Source organism: Balaenoptera acutorostrata, chromosome 5 (genome assembly GCF_949987535.1).
Source record: "Balaenoptera acutorostrata chromosome 5, mBalAcu1.1, whole genome shotgun sequence".
Taxonomy (NCBI): domain Eukaryota; kingdom Metazoa; phylum Chordata; class Mammalia; order Artiodactyla; family Balaenopteridae; genus Balaenoptera; species Balaenoptera acutorostrata.
In genome coordinates, this window is record NC_080068.1 from 102,685,493 (window position 1) to 102,703,030 (window position 17,538).

A 17,538-nucleotide genomic window follows, 5' to 3' on the forward strand; every position below is an offset into this window, starting at 1 on the left:
TTTATAATCTTAAACTGCAAGATTGTATTAATATCACAGTTTAGATATAATCATTGCTTAGGTTTTTGTTCATATTATTGACTTCCTTAGGTTTCTAGGTCCTTTCTTCCCAAGTGTAATATGCTTTATTACAGATATACTCACATGAGAACAGTGAAATACAGTGATACATACTGTTTAAAAATTTTAATATTTGGCTTTCTCTTTACCATAACTCCAGCCCCTAAAATATAGGTAGTCCAAGGATGGGCCCTCCCTCATTGCCTCTTTTTTCCTATGAGCTTATTTTCACCTTGTGACTCAGGGAAGCGGCTCACAAATTTTCATTTCTGCTCTTACCCTGTCTTTTGTTCTAGGCCCAGATTTCTCCATTTCCTGGTAGATAACCTCTTCTTGGGTGTTCTTCCATTTCCGAGACTCAGGACTTCTCAGTGTCTATTCCAGTCCACCTCCATCTTCTCCTTCTCTCTCCTTCCCTAATCTATTGTTTTTCCGACTTGTTCCAAAAGTATTTAAGTCACCTTATAAATATATGCAGCTGACTTCCAGCTCACTAAAACCAATTTATAGTCTCTTTTCCTCCCGATAACTGATAAACTAAATAAAAAGTAGTAAAAGAATTTTAACAACCGAAGAGGTAAAGTCACATATTGTCATGAATTTCAGTTGGTTGTGGCCAAGGAAAGATACTGGGTTTTAAAAAAGCCCATCACTCCCCCTGCCCTATCCAGAGCAAAAATCTTGAGACAGTGCTCCTGAATTTGGAAAGAAACAGATTAAAGGGTATCCTTTTATTTTCCCTTCAACTTTATGAAAGGTTTTTAATGTTAAGTTTAAATATACTCTGACTTAATTATTTTCATTTAAAAATCACATATACATGTAATATTCTCAATATAAAACAGTACTCTGATTTTAAATTTAACTTGTATATTTTTATTTACACATTATATTAGTATCATAGTATAAACAATTTGGTATTTCATGCTCAAAACTTCTTTGCAACTAAGGGCAAATAATTTAACCATTGAGAGATCATTGCTCTAAATCAGCCCAGCTGGATACCCAGAAGTTCTCTTTGGCATCTTCTGCTTTATTCCTTTCCCCCAGTCCCTCCCCTCCACCAACAAAGAAAAAAAAAAAAAATCTGTTGTAAATTCCTTTCAGTTCTTTCTTTGGAGTTTCTCTTGAAAAGTCCAGGGTGAGGGAGGAGAGCAAATTTCCATTTTGCAGGGGAAAAAAAAATGGCCTTGTTGCTTTATAGCCTTATCTCATGCTTTTCTGCCTTCAGATTTTGTATCTTTTTGTGTAGTCTCCCAAGCAGCAAGATTGTTACTTTTTAAAAAATTTCCCACAAATACCTAAAAGACTGCTAGGAAATTATTGTTGAAATAAGAAAAAGAAGCTTCTTGTCTTGTTCAACTTCTCCATAGGAAGAGAACTCTGGAGATTTGGAAGAGTTACCTAAAACAAGTTCTAAGACAAACAACACTGCTTCAAGGGCCATGGAAGAAAAAGGTGAGTAATACATCTACTTAGATAAATTGTTTTAAGAGGAGACTAATCCTTCAAAGCAGTCAGCATATCTCTCACCAGGCTTCGCCAACTGAAACTGCAGTTTGCTGATCTGCCTTCCCTTTATAACACAGTACGTCGCGCTGAGTATCAGTAGCGCTTGGGAATCATTTTTAATCTGGCTCCTGTTTTACCCAAAGTGTGCTTCTTATCGGTTAACCAGACTCTGGCTTATTAACTTTGGTGTGTCCACCTGAGAATGGAGTCTGTGTGCCTGTGTGACGGGGACGACATAGGTCACCTTGGTAGGTGTCCTGGCGCTGAGGCTGAGTGTAGTCCCCAGCAGTGAACGAGCTCTGCTCTTTCTGCAGATGAATACAGCAGCAGTGAGGCTGCTGGCGAAAAGACAGAGCAGAATGATGATGACAACATAAAATCTCAGGAGGTGAGAAATGTTTTCTATATTTATTTGTTCAGATTTATTTAAGTACTGCAAACAAATAAAATACATTCAGTGCTCTTACCCAAAGTTCTTCTTAAATGCTTTTGAAGTAGCTCTTTTTTTTTTTTTTTAGTGCACTAGGACAGCATTTCATGCAGTGCACTTTATCAGTGTCATTTTGATTCATTTTGTTCCCTATATCTTAATTTTATCCAAACATTTGTATGAGACCTACTTCTGTCAGCCACATAGGATCAGCCCAGCTCTGTACCTCAGTGTCCATGTCACTTCCTGACCCAAAGGCTTAGCACCACCAAGCCAGGCAGCAGCTCAGGTCAGAGAACAGGGAGCTGCAGAGCCCTGGAGTCCAGCAGAACGAAATGGGAGCCGCAGCAGCAGGATGTGCGGAAGGCCTGCAGCAAGTGCCAAACGGGACCCAGTGTGACAAGGTGAGGTCAGGGATTCCTGGGAGGCTGCAGGAGAGGCAGACCTCCATCCCTGCCCACTCCAGGCCCCTTCGGATTTGCAGAGAGCCCCGTGGGACACAGAATCACAGTGACCTGAGACGGAGGCCCATAAATCAAGGGAAACAACTTGTACACCAGCCAGATCTTCTAGATAACCATTGCCAAGTTTGCCAGTCTTGATATAACTTCTTTTTTTTAACATTTTTATTGGGGTATAATTGCTTTACAATAGTGTGTTAGTTTCTGCTGTATAATAAAGTGAATCAGCTATATGCATACATATATCCCCATATCTCCTCCCTCTTGCACCTCCCTCCCACCCTCCCTATCCCACCCCTCTAGGTGATCACAAAGCACCGAACTGATCTCCCTGTGCTATACGGCTGCTTCCCACTAGCTATGAATTTTATATTTGGTAGTGTATATATGTCAGTGCTACTCTCTCACTTCTTCCCAGCTTACCCTTCCCCCTCCCCATGTCCTCAAGTCCATTCTCTACCTCTGTGTCTTTATTCCTGTCCTGCCCTTAGGGTCATCAGAACCTTTTTTTTTTATATTCCATATATATGTGTTCACATATGGTATTTGTTTTTCTCCTTCTGACTTACTTCACTCTGCATGACAGACTCTAGGTCCATCCACCTCACCACAAATACCTCCATTTCGTTTCTTTTTATGGCTGAGTAATATTCCATTGTATATATGTGCCACATCTTCTTTATCCATTCATCCGATGATGGACACTTAGGTTGCTTCCATGTCCTGGCTATTGTAAATAGTGCTGCAGTGAACATTGTGGTACATGACTCTTTTTGAATTATGGTTTTCTCAGGGTATATGCCCAGTAGTGGGATTGCTGGGTCGTATGGTAGTTCTATTTTTAGTTTTTTAAGGAACCTCCATACTGTTCTCCATAGTGGCTGTATCAATTTACATTCCCACCAACAGTGCAAGAGGGTTCCCTTTTCTCCACACCCTCTCCAGCATTTATTGTTTGTTGATACAACTTTTTAATAGTTCTGTTTGTTTTCAGTGGCCTCCTTTATTTTTTATAAGGGATCCCATTTGGTCACAAGTGACTAGGACTAAATCCACATTTAAGTGGACATACATATTTATTACAGAAGTAAAAGCTGACACTGAGCGCTTACTTCCATTATCGCATTATCTCATAATCCTCAGGACTCCGTGAATTCATACTCAGTTAGCATTGTTTATCAAGTGAGGGGACTGCACTGAGAGAAATGAAGCACTAAGCCTAAGGTCACGTATTTTTTAAGAGACAAAGCTGGGATTTGAGACCTCTTAGGAGGGAACTCTAAATCCCATTTTGAGAAAGCAAACTATTTGTATAATAGAGGATAAAACTTTTTATTGCTTTTTTTTTTCCTTTCCCCCTTAGGAAGATCAGCCAGTAATTATTAAAAGGAAAAGAGGAAGACCTCGTAAACACCCTGTAGAAACATCATTAAAAACAAGTAGGTATTTGGTGTGTTTTCAGTTCACACAAAAGAAATTTTCAAACTGATTTTCTAAGTGAGATTTTTATTTTTTAGAAGATGACTGCAAAACAGATGCTGGCATTGTCACTGTAAGTAATTGCAAAAGATGAGAATTCTTCAAATATCTGCTCGTGACCTGGAAAGAGTATACTGCAATATTAGTATTTTCAACTATCTTTTTTAAAAAGTATTTGAAAAGCTTTAAGAGATTTTCTTAAATAAAACATCAAATAACCATTCAGATAATATTATGATTACTAATAGCTTCATATAAATATAATTATATTAATTGTAATTCACTCTGATTCTATCCTCACCTGTCAGTTCAGTTATATAAATTATCTAGGGACTTATCTTCTTGTCATCCTTGATTAAAATATAGAAAATAGTTGTTTTATATGATTTTTAGATAACGGCTTCTTTATGGAAACCTCCAAAGTGTCTATCTTACTACTTTCTGTGGAGGCCCTTTTATAATAGAATGTACACCAATTTTGATGCAGGAAAATTGGCAGTAATACTTTGTTTTTTAATATTCTTTATCTTTGACCCTGAAGTGTATACCCAACAAAATCATTGTACCAAGATGTCATTGCATGAGTTTCAATGATAGCATTATTAAGAGGACAAACATGTCCACTGACCTAACAAAAGCAAATGGGATTCAAGCCTCAGCTCTGCCACTTACTCCCAGATCTGTGATACTGGGCCAGTCATGTGACCCTCTCGAGACTCCCATTTCCTTGGATATAAAGTACTATAACAATATCTGCATTAATTATGTCACTAGAATTCTTATAACACAACAGAACCAAAGAGCCACATGTAAGAGTGTGAATGCATTTACCAACACATAAGATGGTTTACCGGGCCGGGTTGGGGAATATTAACAGCGGGCCATGCGTGTCCCTCCAGTGCTCGCTCCCCGGCGTAGCAGCACAGTGGCTGGGAAAGAGGCTGGTGGCAGCCCTAATCCTCCTTGTGGAAAGACCTGTGTGTTCAGAATCATAGGCATCCATATTTGCTTGGTATGTTTAATCGACTGCAGGAAGTAGGTTCCACATATTCTGCCGACATAATAAACAGAGGTCCTATACCTTCTTTACATTGTTGATTGACTTTCTATGTGATGATAACAAACGGCTGACTCCAGTTTTTTTCTTTGTTTGAATTCAGGTAGAACAATCTCCCCCTGGCGGCAAACAGAAAGTAATGCAAACAGGTATGTACCTAAAAGCATTGCTCTGTGTACGATCTAAGGGAGGTGTGGGGCAGCCTGGCTGTGGGGGACGGTTTTAGAATTTCATTGTTTTTCAGTGAAGTGGGTGGCTTCCTTGGTCAAAGCAGCTGTCCTTGTAGCCATGAGAGACTCTGACTATTGGCTTTTCCTGTGATCTGAGTCATTCTCAGTTTTGTTAGTCTGGAAAGCCTTCAGAGAGGAGGGGGAGGGCAGCACAGAACAAAAGAGGGAAGGCACTGCTGTGTCCAAACCATACTTTCGTGGACATGTTTTAGGGAGAAATAGATCAACCTGGGACTGGGAACTCTTATCAGGAAGACAGGAATTCAGCCCAAGAGCCTACTGTTTTCAGAAGAAGAATTTTGAAAGCAGCCTGTGCAGCTTCCAGAACTAGGACGCAAGAGATAAAATTGTTTCAATGAAGCGTTTTTGTCCTCATTCCAAGGAGAAAAAATATTCCAAAATGTTGATAATGATTAGCTCCGGGTGGTGAGATAGTAGGGACATTTCATGTTTTTACGGTTGCCTGCATTTTCCAGAATTTTTACGCTGTGTATATATTAATTTCATGGTTTAAATTTTTTGATACATAAAAGCAAAAAATAGCCATTGATGGGTTTGAAAGTGCTGACACAGGCGCAAAAAAAAAAAAAAGAATATGACAAGTATTTTGGACCAAATAAATGGCATGGTCATATCAGGAAAGTGCATATTTTGATTAGCAAGGTAAAAGCAAATGTGTAATTTAAAATTTTTTCCACATTTAACTATGCGTGGGATCTTATGATCATATTTTACTTTTTCTTGCCTCTTTGAAAATTAAGGTTTGTTTATTTTTTTAACAAAAGGAGGTTTTGCTTATGTTTTGTTTTTAACCATCTTTTATTCATAATTTTATAATATTTTATATCCATATAACAAGAAATCTTTAGAACTCAAATGCCCTTTAAAGACTCTATTGTAAGCTATGCAATTATGTTTTAGTATTGTCGTTGGGCAGTCATTTTCTGAATCTGGGTAATGATGACCAGTTAAAGACTGGATTCTTCTTTGTGAGCCTTCTTCTTGGTTTTTTTTTTTTTAATTAATTAATTATTTATTTATTTACTTGGCTGCACCAGGTCTTAGTCGCAGCATGTGGGATCTAGTTCCCTGACCAGGGATCGAACCCTGGCCCCCTACATTGGGAGCACGGAATCTTAACCACTGGACCACCAGGGAAGTCCCCTCTTCTTGGTTTTTAACTCTTCTACCTACGTTAGTTCAGTGAACTTGCAGAAAAGGCAGCTACACAGTCTTCATCACTCATAAGTCCACTTTTGGGTTGTGGAGTGTCTAATCAGCATCCTCATAATCTTAGCTTCAAACAGTGCATTGAACTAAACTTCATTTTTCTTACCAAGATACATTCTCAGAAAATGGTAACATCTACAGAAAGCAAATACATTAAGAATAGGTATTCATAACCTAAAATAGGCTTATAAAATGTACTTTTCTAGATAACCATGATATAAGTTTATGGAGTCATAAGAATTCCAACTCCCCCCCACCTGCTAGTTATGTGACTCTGAACAAATTACTTAAGTTACTCAAGCCTCATTTTCCTACCTATCAAATGAGGGCTGTGCTATTTATAGAGCTCCATTACAATTTGAGTAAAGTCTGGAATCCTGACCTGCAGTTCCTGCTGTTTCTTGGGGGCTCCCTAGATGTACCCTTCCTCCTCCCTTTCCGGGTTCAGAGCATTTGAGCTGAAAGAGAGAAACGATGAAGGCAATCTAACCCAAATCCTCATCTCACAGATGAAAAAACTGAGGCTGAGGGAATTTAAGTAATTTGCCTAGATCACATAGCTTATTCGTGACAGATCTGAAACGCAAACTTTGGTATCCTGACTTTCATTCCGACATGCTTTTTTGCTTAGGTATTCCACCTCAACGTTTGCTTGGCTGATACAAAAACAATGATAAATCGTGTAAGAATACCTTAATTAGCACTGGTACATTCACAGACAGCAAGCCAGACTGCTGAAATTTAATTTGACACTAATTAAAATATTAATGCAGAGATCTTCCTTTTCTTAAAGATGAGTCCAATAAAGAAACATCTAACCTACAAGAACGAAGTGGAAGCAATGTAAGTGTTAATTTTCTTATCAAGACATGTCTTTTACAAATAAACTTAGTAAATGCTCAAGTGACCACCATTTCAACTTTAATTTTATTGCTTCTAGGATGACAGTGAAGAAAAATCTGTAGCAAATGTGCGTCGGAGAGGAAGAAAGCCCAAGCGTTCGCTCACTCTATCAGATGATGCTGGTATGTTCCTGGAAGAGTCTTAATTACAGAGTCTTATCATTTCAGAATCACCTTTTTAAGAGTTTTTCTTTGGATGAGGAAAAATCCAGGGGGTGCAGCTAGTATTAATACTACATAAATATGTGTGAAATGGCTCTAATCCTGTGTCAGAAATGGTACATCCCAGATGCTTTTCTGAGTACATGTGAATTTTTTGCAAATGCTGGCTGTGAACTGCCTAAGTAAACTATCCCAGAGATTAAATTAAACAGTTGTGAATTGCAAGTGCTGAAACAAAAAGGAAGTGGAAAACCACTTCTTCTGCCTCCAAAGCCCTAATATCCTTTGTTCTAAACTCTGTGACTCTGTCCTTTGTAAGTGTCTTTGGGAATTGTACAATCCAGGTGTTACCCTTCTATCTGAACAGAATCCTCAGAGCCAGAAAGAAAACGCCAGAAATCAGTTTCTGAGGCAACTGAGGACAAGAACGACCAGGAGTCTGATGAGGAAGAGGAAGAAGAGGAAGAGGATGAGCCCACAGGAGCCACCAGAAGGTCCAGCACCAGATCAGAGGCTCAGAGGTAACAGGGGATGAAGGAGAGCATCCAGAACCTTCACCAGCTTCTCCATCAGAAAATAGCTGCGGGTTTCATGGGATTCTCTTGTCTTTGACTCACTTGTGCCACAGTGTGAGCTCTTTCCTTTCGTTTTATCCTCAGCAGAGAGCACATGCTCCCAGCCCTCTGACAATTCAGTTCCTCTGGGAGAGGCTATTTTCCCTCTTAACCCATTTTTGAGGATCACTTTGGAATCTTTTCCAGGCTTTAGATACCTGTTTGGTGGAACCTATTTAGTTCCTTCATAAATATTTATCAAGGATGAGTAGATGTCTCAGATGCAGTGCTAAGCACCGTGGGTGGAAACACAGATACGGACAACACAGTCTCTGTGTGCAGCGTGCTTAGCTGCGGTGAGAGAGAGAAATCACGAGCCCATACCCGTTGTAAGATGCACCTCACAGTGCTGTGTGACAGGTCTGTCACGTGAGATCGCCAGTATGGCCACCATTTTCCACTTACGTAACTGGCAATTTCATATGTTTCCCATAGTACGTTCTCCCAAACCCTAGTATAGCCAGAGCCTCTGGAGAAAAGAGGACCATGGTCAAGTGAGTTTGGGGAATGCCTCTGAATTTTCTCTCCTTCTTAAGCCATAGTGTGCATTACCATATTAAGGGCTTGTCATGGTCCTAAAGGAAAGAAACCTGTTTAACTTTGTCAGTTATACTTTGCCCACCAGCCCCTGTTATTATACCTGTTAACATCAATCAGTATTCCTTTCCCCACAGCCCATTTTGAGAAATGTTGCATCACCTTACAGTTTTATAAGTTTCTCTGAAGCGTGAATATCTTCCATTTTTAATGTGATTCACAAGGTGTTAATCTTGGTATCATCATCTATAATTTCATTATCCAAGATTTCAGGAATATTTATTTCAAGAGTATCACTTATTAACATCTGCCACTGTAGTATAATAGTAATAATGTGTTATGTTTACATAAAGACTTAAAATGAGCCTATTTCTAATTCCTCTAAACTTGTACATTATTAGCCATTCATGATGTGGTTTAGTTTCTCAAAGAATGAGATTTTAGAGCCAGAAGACTTTAGGAGCTCACAGGGCTGAAGGTGAGGTGTCTCACGGTTGTTTTTTAGGTGGGACAGCTCAGATAAATAGGAATCATAGAATTAAGATATCTGCTGATCGAGAGGGTGCATTTGGGTACAGACACCCCTCCCTCTTTTACACTCGTGGAAAGATCATCCAGTATAGTCGAGCCCAACTCAAAGTTCCACAGGCCTTCTAGGCATCTTCAAGTGAGTGTCTAAAAGTAGCTAACAGATTTGCCCTTTAAAATTTATTCTTCAAAAATAAATCATATTTGACTTGCGGTTCTATAATCACCCGGATTATCAATGCTTCTCCTTAATGCACTTTAGGAGCTTGTGATTTACAAATGGATTCTTTTCACTTTAGATTCCTTGGCATTGGTTGATTGGTTCCAGGGCTCTGGCATCTTTATAATCTCACAGATTCTCAGGGTCACATGGGGTCTCAGTGGGTCCATACTGCAAACCCATCAGTACCTCGATCATGCTGCCAGCAGCTCCTCTGAAAAGGTATTTCTGCTTCTGCGTGTTACCTCAGGGCAGGAAAGCCACCTCCTCATGGCATTCTCTTGTGTTCAATGGATGCTGGCCTCCCCATAGCTTCTACCTTTGGAGCCTCCTGTACAACTTTCCCTTAAACACTGGAGGGCGGCTTCCAGCTCTTCTCTTGTTTTGAGCCCCCTCATCATCCTGTTTGTTCTCCTCAATTTATCTGTATTCTCTTTAAGAAGCAAATGTCTACACCAAGTGTGCGCTGATGAATCTAGAAGAGGCCTGTCCACCTGATTTTCTAGGCTGTGCTTCAACATGCCTCCAACTCACTGGGCTCCCTCTGCCTGGGCTGCACACCGACTCAGCACCTTCTTTTTCCTCACGGGGCATTTCTTCTCTCACCTGATACTTGTGCAGGCGACTGCTCGGACCCGCTTCCAGGGCCTTAACATTCAGCTTTGTGAATTGTACTTTCATCGATCTTGGCCCCTTATTCTACTCTGGTGAGCACTTTGGGATCTTATATCATCAGCCAATATATTTTCTGTTTATCACAGATTTATCTTTCTCTAAATCACGATATACTATCCCACACAGTGAAAGCAAAGCTAGAGTCATGTAAGCAGAGTCAGTCTCAGGTGACATGAAGACCTGCTTGCCAACAGTGGTCCAGAAAACCAGCCATTTTCCTACTTTTAGTCCCCATTCTCTGACTTGCCCACGAGGAGCCTCACCCTTTCTGGAGTCCCAGGGACTGGAGTGTTCAGTGCTGCCATTGCCCAGTGTTTCTGTAATCTGCTTCAGAAAGCATCATAGTGAGCCATCTACACGTGCAGCATCCAAACTTGGCAGCCCACAAACAGTTTCTCCTAGAAATCACCAAAAATTAGCAAAAGAGAAATGATCTACCAGTGAAAAAGTTAGTAAATCTCCCCCATTAGGAAGGTAAGTCCCTGCTGACGTTCAAGTCACTTTTAAACCCCTGAGACTGGTTTTGGTGCAGTGATGCTTTCTCCCTAAGTTTAAGATTCTTGTCTTGCCAAATAACTGTCTTTGGAAATCATTTGTTTTCCAAATGAAACCTACTCCAAACAGAGTAGGAAGGGCTGCCAAAAGGAGTCTCGGTGGCCTCACCAGTCTGCCCCACCTCACGGCCCTCCTGCACAGGCTTTATCCTTGACACTTGTGAGCCTTACCTGCCAACTCCTGCCCCCCAGAACCAAAGACAAGGCTTGTTTCTCCCCGGGTGGTCACAGACCTGAATGCTTGGTTAAATCAGTGCAGCAGGGTCCAGCAGGTAACAGCCCAGGGTCATTTCTGTTTTGCCCAGAGCACTGGAGAGGTGATGAGGTGACAGGAAAGCACTTGAGGCACAGCCACGAGCCAGCTTGCACCTTCAGCGTGGCCTGGTTCATCTTCCCGCTTCCCACAGGTTGTGCCGACCCCTGCTCCTTGCCTCTGGTGTGCTGGTTCTTTCTTGAGGAGCGCCCTCACCAGCAGCCCCCAGTCAGCCAGGTCCTTCCATCCTGTACACCCACCCCCTTCAGGACGCCGCCCTGCCTGCTTCAGCCCATTCTCACCTCCTTCCTGCTGCCCTTCCAGTTGGGGCTGTGCAGTTGACAGCGGCGTATACCATTGCTTTAAGTGTGTTAGTTTTGTTTTCCTCTCTGGTCCATAAGCTTCTTCCTTGAGGTCAGGGACTTGCCTTACCTTCTGTACATTATAGCATCAAAAAATAAAAGACTTCACATTGTATAAAAACTGTTTTCATGTCTCTTATCACATTTGATCTTCATAGCATACTTGTATGTATGCATTATTATCCCCATGTTATAGAAAGCGAAGCAAACTGAAGTGCCGGGCACCTTTCACATAGATTCTCCCATTAATCCTCATTAAGTAAAATGTAGTATTTATCCTTATTTTATATATGAGAAGACTCTCAGAAAGGTCTGGTTCATTATTTCTCAAACGTGAATGTGCAGGCCAATCGCAGAGGCTCTTGCTAAGGTGCTGGCTCTGATTCTGCAGGTCTGGGGCAGGACCTGACGGTCTGCGTTTCTCACAAGCTCGCGGGTGCTGCCAGTGGTGCTGGTCATAGGCCACCCTCTGAGTGGGAAGAAAGGGTCTGTCAGGTGACCTAGCCAAGCTCACACAGCTAGACGGAAGCCCCTGCGCAAAGCTTCTGTTCTCTGCTGCATGGCGTCCAGCACAGTGCTGGCACACGCCCACTCCTCGGTAAGTAGCTGCGCACTTAGTGGCTGATGCCTTTCCCTGGTCATGGTTTGAAATGGGATATTGACAAGCACTGGTTTTTAGCCGTTCTCAACACATGCATAGATAACATTATGCTGAAACTACATCATATACAACAATATTTGACTCGATTTGAGCTTATTTACTTCTGCTGTCAAAGGAACAATAAGCAAAACATGTCTTCACATCAGTAGAGTCCCAACTCCTGCAGTTTTATTTTCCAAGTGTCTTCACTGATATAACATTTACTGCTCGCTCACACATGTCAGGCTTTGTACTAGGCGCTGGAGAGAGGAAAAGGAATAACCTCAGCAGCTGCCCTCGAGAAACATCCTGTCTAATGGAGGGACGTATGTGTACCTGACTTTCAAACTTTTTTGCCAGTAAGCAGCTCATGTTAAGAATGTATTCTGCAATATTGTCGCTGTCACTGAAACAAAATTTTCATGAGCCAAACTGAATAGAAGTGATATCAATGGTCCATTGTGTTCTATTAATACATTGTTTTAAAATAATGGCTCTAGCCTGCAATTTGAAAAACCCCAGTGGATAAATTAACCACGGAAAGTGCTGTGGGGTTTCCGAAGGGCAGCTTGCTCTGTGATGAGGAAGGCTCCCCAGAAGGAGTTGCTTTTGCACTGGGGCTTCAAAATGAGCTTTGCCAGATAGGAGGTGTGGCGTTGTTCCAAACAAAAATCACATGCCAAAATATGAACGTGTCAGAGAACACTTCGTGTTTGGGAATGGGGCTACTCTGGCAGGACTATAGTCCAGAATGGTGCAGCAGTTGAGGGCAAATGGTAAAGGACTTTGTGTATTGCGTCCTGGATGACTTTGTGCTGAAAGCATCAGAGATCCTAGAGAAGAGATAACCAAAACAAGACGGTGATATTGACATGATTAACTGAAGTTTCTGACAAATCGGTCTAATGGCAGAATGGAGAGCAGGGCTAGGCTGCTGGCAGGGAGACTGGGTAGGAAACTCTTCTCAAGTTCCCATGCCTTTTCTAACACTGCCAGCTGTCCTCTGTGGTAACGTCCTGTGAGACACGGTTGTGCGCGTGCTCAGACGGAGGCTGCCATCCCGCTGTGTTCTCACCAGTTGTTTCAACATGGGACTGGCCGTTGATTTCTTTATTGTATAGATAGAAGAACTAGGGCCTAGAGAAGAAAGTGGTCTTGGTCAAGGTCCACACCCAGAGTAGAACAGAGCCGGAAGCAGAGTACAGGCTTCCAAACTCCTCCACCCGTGCCCTGTTAGGATGTGAGGCTGTCAGCAAATAACCAGTCAGCATAGGCTCTTCTAGAGTCTCCTTGTCCTGTGTAGACCTTATCTAGGTTTTCTCTTCTTGGCTCTCAAGGTCAAAAATTTTCCAATTTTTGAAGAACTCCCAAATTACTTGAAGCAGCTCTTTTTAAGTCTTAACACGGCCTTGACTTTTGTTTACTGCAGGTCAAAGGCACAGCTCTCCCCTTCTACCAAGCGCAAGAGAGAAGCCAGCCCTCCCGGGGCACGCACCAGAGGCCAGCAGAGGGTGGAAGAGACCCCGGTGAAGAAGGCAAAGCGATAATCTGACTGCGGCCACCCCTGGCTGGTCCACAAGGGGACACGGTAGAGAGAAGAGGGACAAGCCTCAGGGCCACAGGCTGTTGTTTTTAACCAGGGGAAGGCCATGCATGTGCTCCAAGTTCCTAGGTGCAAGCTTTTTCTTGTTATGTTTTAAACAGCTTTATAAACTATTGTTCATAGAAGTATTATGTACATTTATTTCAGATAAAGGAAAATAAGTTTACTTTGTACCTGAACTCAAAACAAAGTAGTTGTATATTTTAACATTTGAAATTGGGATTTCCCGATGTGACACATCACTCACGCAAACCCTTCCAGCCCATCAGACACCAGGCTGCCAATTGGTAATCTGTGTACAGTATATAAACATGTAAAAACAGGTTGTATTTTACTGTATGTATGATGCTAATCAATGAACACTTTATTTATTTTACAGAGAAAACTTATCTGTGAACTTTGCTATATATCTGTTTATTTTATTTTATTTTTTTTAATAAAAAAAAAGGGTTTTAAATGCTATGCAGTCATTAGTAGAGATGTTTTAGGACTCTGCCTGCCCTGTAACTATCTGAATCTCACCTGGCAGGAAATACAGACTCTTCTCGCATGTATCCAAGTAAAGTAGTTTAGCTCAAGAAGGGGTCTCCATTGCTTTTCTGTTCACAGTTGTGATTCTGTTTTTTAAGAATGTAACTTGTTTCTAGATTATACGCGCATCTGTGACTTTACTACCAGCCCCACTGACGTAGGAAGTTCCGGTTCAAGTAAAATTACATCTGTCACCTGCGGCAGCAACCCCTGTGTTGGTGTCCATTCCTCTCTGTGCTGCCCCATGTTCTTTCCATAATGTCTTTTTCAGTGAAGAGAAATGCATTGAAGATTAAGTCACTCCTGTTTATCGAGCTTCAGGATTATATGTTATTTTATACACAGTTATTTCAAAATAGAAACTGGCTTTATTGCCAGATTCTTTTTTAAACATGTTTTAACTCTCATATGAGCAAACTGTCCAACTTAAGTTTTTCATAAGATTAAGCTTTTCTTAAGATCAAATTTGCCTCTAGCAATGATGTGATGAGTTGCCAAATAATTGAGATTGTTTTAAAATGTTTTGTTCATATTCTTGTTTTATAATTAAAATTTACATTCAGTGTGTGTGATTTTTTTTTTGAACTCTTAATGTAAGGTGGATATTTCTGTCATTTTACATTGTTTCTTACTGAGATTTTATATATAAATTATAAAATGTTTCCCAAAACTTGAGTGGTAAGAAATTTTTTTCCCCTATTTTAAAATTTCTCCCTGTGAAAACTGTTTCATCTCTCTAAATAATTGGTCTTAGATATATTGTTCCATTTTCACATTCAAATTTGAGTCAGTGATGGCCTCTCTCTCTCGGTAGAATTGAATGTTAGATCTGGAAGGGGCTTGGGAGACAAGGAATGTGAGAACTCCTTATTTCCATTTATATGGTTGAGTTTAACCAAAGCTCAAAGTTAGTTAAGGGTAAGAAGCCAGACTAGGTTCCAAGGCTCCAGACTCCTTGGCAAACCATCTTTGCATTAGATGGTTCTAGATTGGTTCACCAGAAGTGCTCACCCGAGAATGTATTCTCCACGTGAAACCAGTCTTATTCCGTTTAGTAACGCCCTCCCTGGGCACGACCTTACGGGACTGAGTAGCTGGGTTGTGAGGAAATGCAGCCTCTTAACAAAGTTGGAAGTAAACATTGCAGCTGCATAAGGAATTGTCTGGTGGGGAACTCAGCTGGGTCACTTAACCTCCAGCTGTTCTGAAACCCATGTAGGGAGGAGCTGCCACCCCACGGGGCACTGGAACTACACAGGAGCGGTTCTTGGTCATCACAAGGATTTGGCATCACTGATCCACATTGAGTAGAAGGGAGGAGGTTGGGAATGCTGAGTGTCCTACAATGCACAGAACAGCCCCTGACTCCACAGCCCAAAGTGCCAGGAGCTTCCCCCGGAGAACCCACTGGGAAACACTTTCACACCACCTCAAACTCTCCATTTCCCTCGTCTCAGCTTAGTGACAACTGCCATGCCTCGTTGCTCCTCCGTAGGCAACCTGAACAGCCACGCATCTGTGGAGCTGACACAAGGCTGGGCCAATGCAGCGGGACGTCCCAGACTGAAAGTAATGCAGCCAGTTCCTCGGCAGCTGAAGCTGGTCCTTCCCTGCCTACTTCAGGCCTCTTTCTTCAGGGTGATGCTGCCGGACCACCCCATCACCTAGACTTCTTCAAGATTAGAACCTACTAACTCTGGCTTGCCAAGGCCAGCCATTAGGAATGGCCGTCTGGTGGTCTCACAGTGAGCCAAGTTGGGACTGAACTCCTGTCTTCTAACGCCAGGTCCAGGTTCTTTCTGCAAAGCCCCAACAGAGGGAGGATGGATCTTCCTACCTCAGCAGCAGGCTCACTCACGGCAGGACCACGATATAGTGGAGGAATCCCCAAACATATCCACAACTGAAAACCTAACTGATTTGAGATGAGGTGGGGGGGATGATTCGAGCTCAATGATTTAATTTTCATGTGTTTTTTATTTATTGTTCATCCTGAGTGCGAGAGCACCTTACATTTCCTAAAATTACTGCTTAGCTGTCCTTGTGTAATTAAATCAAGAACAAGCAGTGTTTCCTGATGCACTGAGTGAGACACTTTTCTCAGGGGAAGGAAATGGTTGTATAGCCAGCGTCTTCCCGCTGAAAACTGCTGCGCTGGGATGCACATTTGTTGAGCTCCTAGCCCAACACCAGGGACACAAGTGTGAGCCCCAGTCCCAGGGGTGACAACACGTGCGGCAGACAGCTGTGCTGCCCTGGGACTGCGCCGCAGGACACAGCAGCGGGGAAGACAGTTACCTTCCTGAGAGAAGCTGGCCAAAGGACGAGCTCCTGGTGGACAAGAGAGTCTTTTTGTTTGTTTAAGTATAAAATGGAGTTTGAAGCAAGGTTAGGACCTAAAGAAGAGAGCATTTTGAAAGCTGAGGAGCAGGCTGGCAACAACAGGCCCCATTCTCACCGCCAAGTCAACCTTCCAGAAACTTCCTGGAGGAGAAGCACACAGATAATAATATCTACATAGCTCTAACCACACAAAACACATACTAGCTCCAAAGGCTGCTTCCTCACACTGCAGACCTTGGAAATTCATTAGTCACACGAGCACACATGGATTTCTAAGAAATCTGGTTAACTTCGTTTAACCCAGAATTTTCCAAGGTTGTCAAAACCTTAGAACCCCTGCTTCCTCCCCGTAACACACACCACATACACACACACAAGCTCAACAATTTAACATCTATTTGACAACCCTGCTCCCACCCAGTTTCTGGACATTTACATAAGAACCTGAGTTGAGGATTCCTGCCCTAAGTTCCTGCTTTGCTTTTCCTGGGGCACATTTTAAAATAACCACTTAGAGTTGAGTACTCAAAAAATAAGTGACCTCCGCCCCAAACACCTTATAAGTAACAGGTGCTTGGTACCCCACTCTGCATCTCCTGCTCTCTTGTGATCTGGGACAGAGGACTGCCCTTCCCCCAGCTCACTGCACCTCCCTCAACCCCACCTCCATATCTGTGATCTGTAAGCAACAAATCTTGGGACTTTACTTCCTTTGTATGAATGTATTGAAACTGCACATTTGATCAAAGTGACCCCGGGGTTTTCACTTCCCCAGAGTGGGAGCTGGGATGCCGGAAGAGCTACCTGCCAACCCCATGAGGGTGGTTTGTGCCTCCTTGTTCAGCAGATTATAATCTGTACATTCTTTATTTAATACACCAGCTATGGGCCCCCCAACACATTGAAACATAGAACGATACTCACACCTTGGAAGCTTCCTGCGTGCCCCCAAGTTTACCACCATTCTAAATACAAGTTTATCATTTTACTGTATATGTATATACATCCCTAAACAATATTTTAAGTTTTGAATATTTTTGAACTTTACATAAATAGACTCATATTTTAAGGATCATTTGAGACTTGCTTTTTTCTTCTACACTGTGCTTTGAAATTCGTCTGTGGTAATGTGCACACCTTCTATGGTAATATGCA

The 17,538-nt window shown here is 42.0% G+C and overlaps 1 protein-coding gene across 3 annotated transcripts in view; it reads left to right on the forward strand.

The window, feature by feature from the left end:
- The window catches only part of BOD1L1 (biorientation of chromosomes in cell division 1 like 1), a 55,401-nt gene extending 40,798 nt beyond the window's left edge, over nucleotides 1-14,603 (forward strand). The window contains exons 18-26 of one of the 3 annotated variants that reach the window (XM_007167316.3): nucleotides 1,434-1,518; nucleotides 1,887-1,960; nucleotides 3,827-3,902; nucleotides 3,981-4,015; nucleotides 5,103-5,148; nucleotides 7,253-7,302; nucleotides 7,400-7,484; nucleotides 7,891-8,044; nucleotides 13,336-14,603. In XM_007167316.3, coding sequence (XP_007167378.3) covers nucleotides 1,434-1,518; nucleotides 1,887-1,960; nucleotides 3,827-3,902; nucleotides 3,981-4,015; nucleotides 5,103-5,148; nucleotides 7,253-7,302; nucleotides 7,400-7,484; nucleotides 7,891-8,044; nucleotides 13,336-13,453 — 723 coding nt within the window. In that variant the 3' untranslated portion in view covers nucleotides 13,454-14,603. Of the gene's footprint in view, nucleotides 1-1,433; nucleotides 1,519-1,886; nucleotides 1,961-3,826; nucleotides 3,903-3,980; nucleotides 4,016-5,102; nucleotides 5,149-7,252; nucleotides 7,303-7,399; nucleotides 7,485-7,890; nucleotides 8,045-11,657; nucleotides 11,931-13,335 lie in introns of those variants that run through there. The other 2 variants (XM_057546664.1, XM_028162875.2) reach the window with 2 other exon arrangements.
- The last annotated feature ends 2,935 nt before the right edge of the window (nucleotides 14,604-17,538 follow it).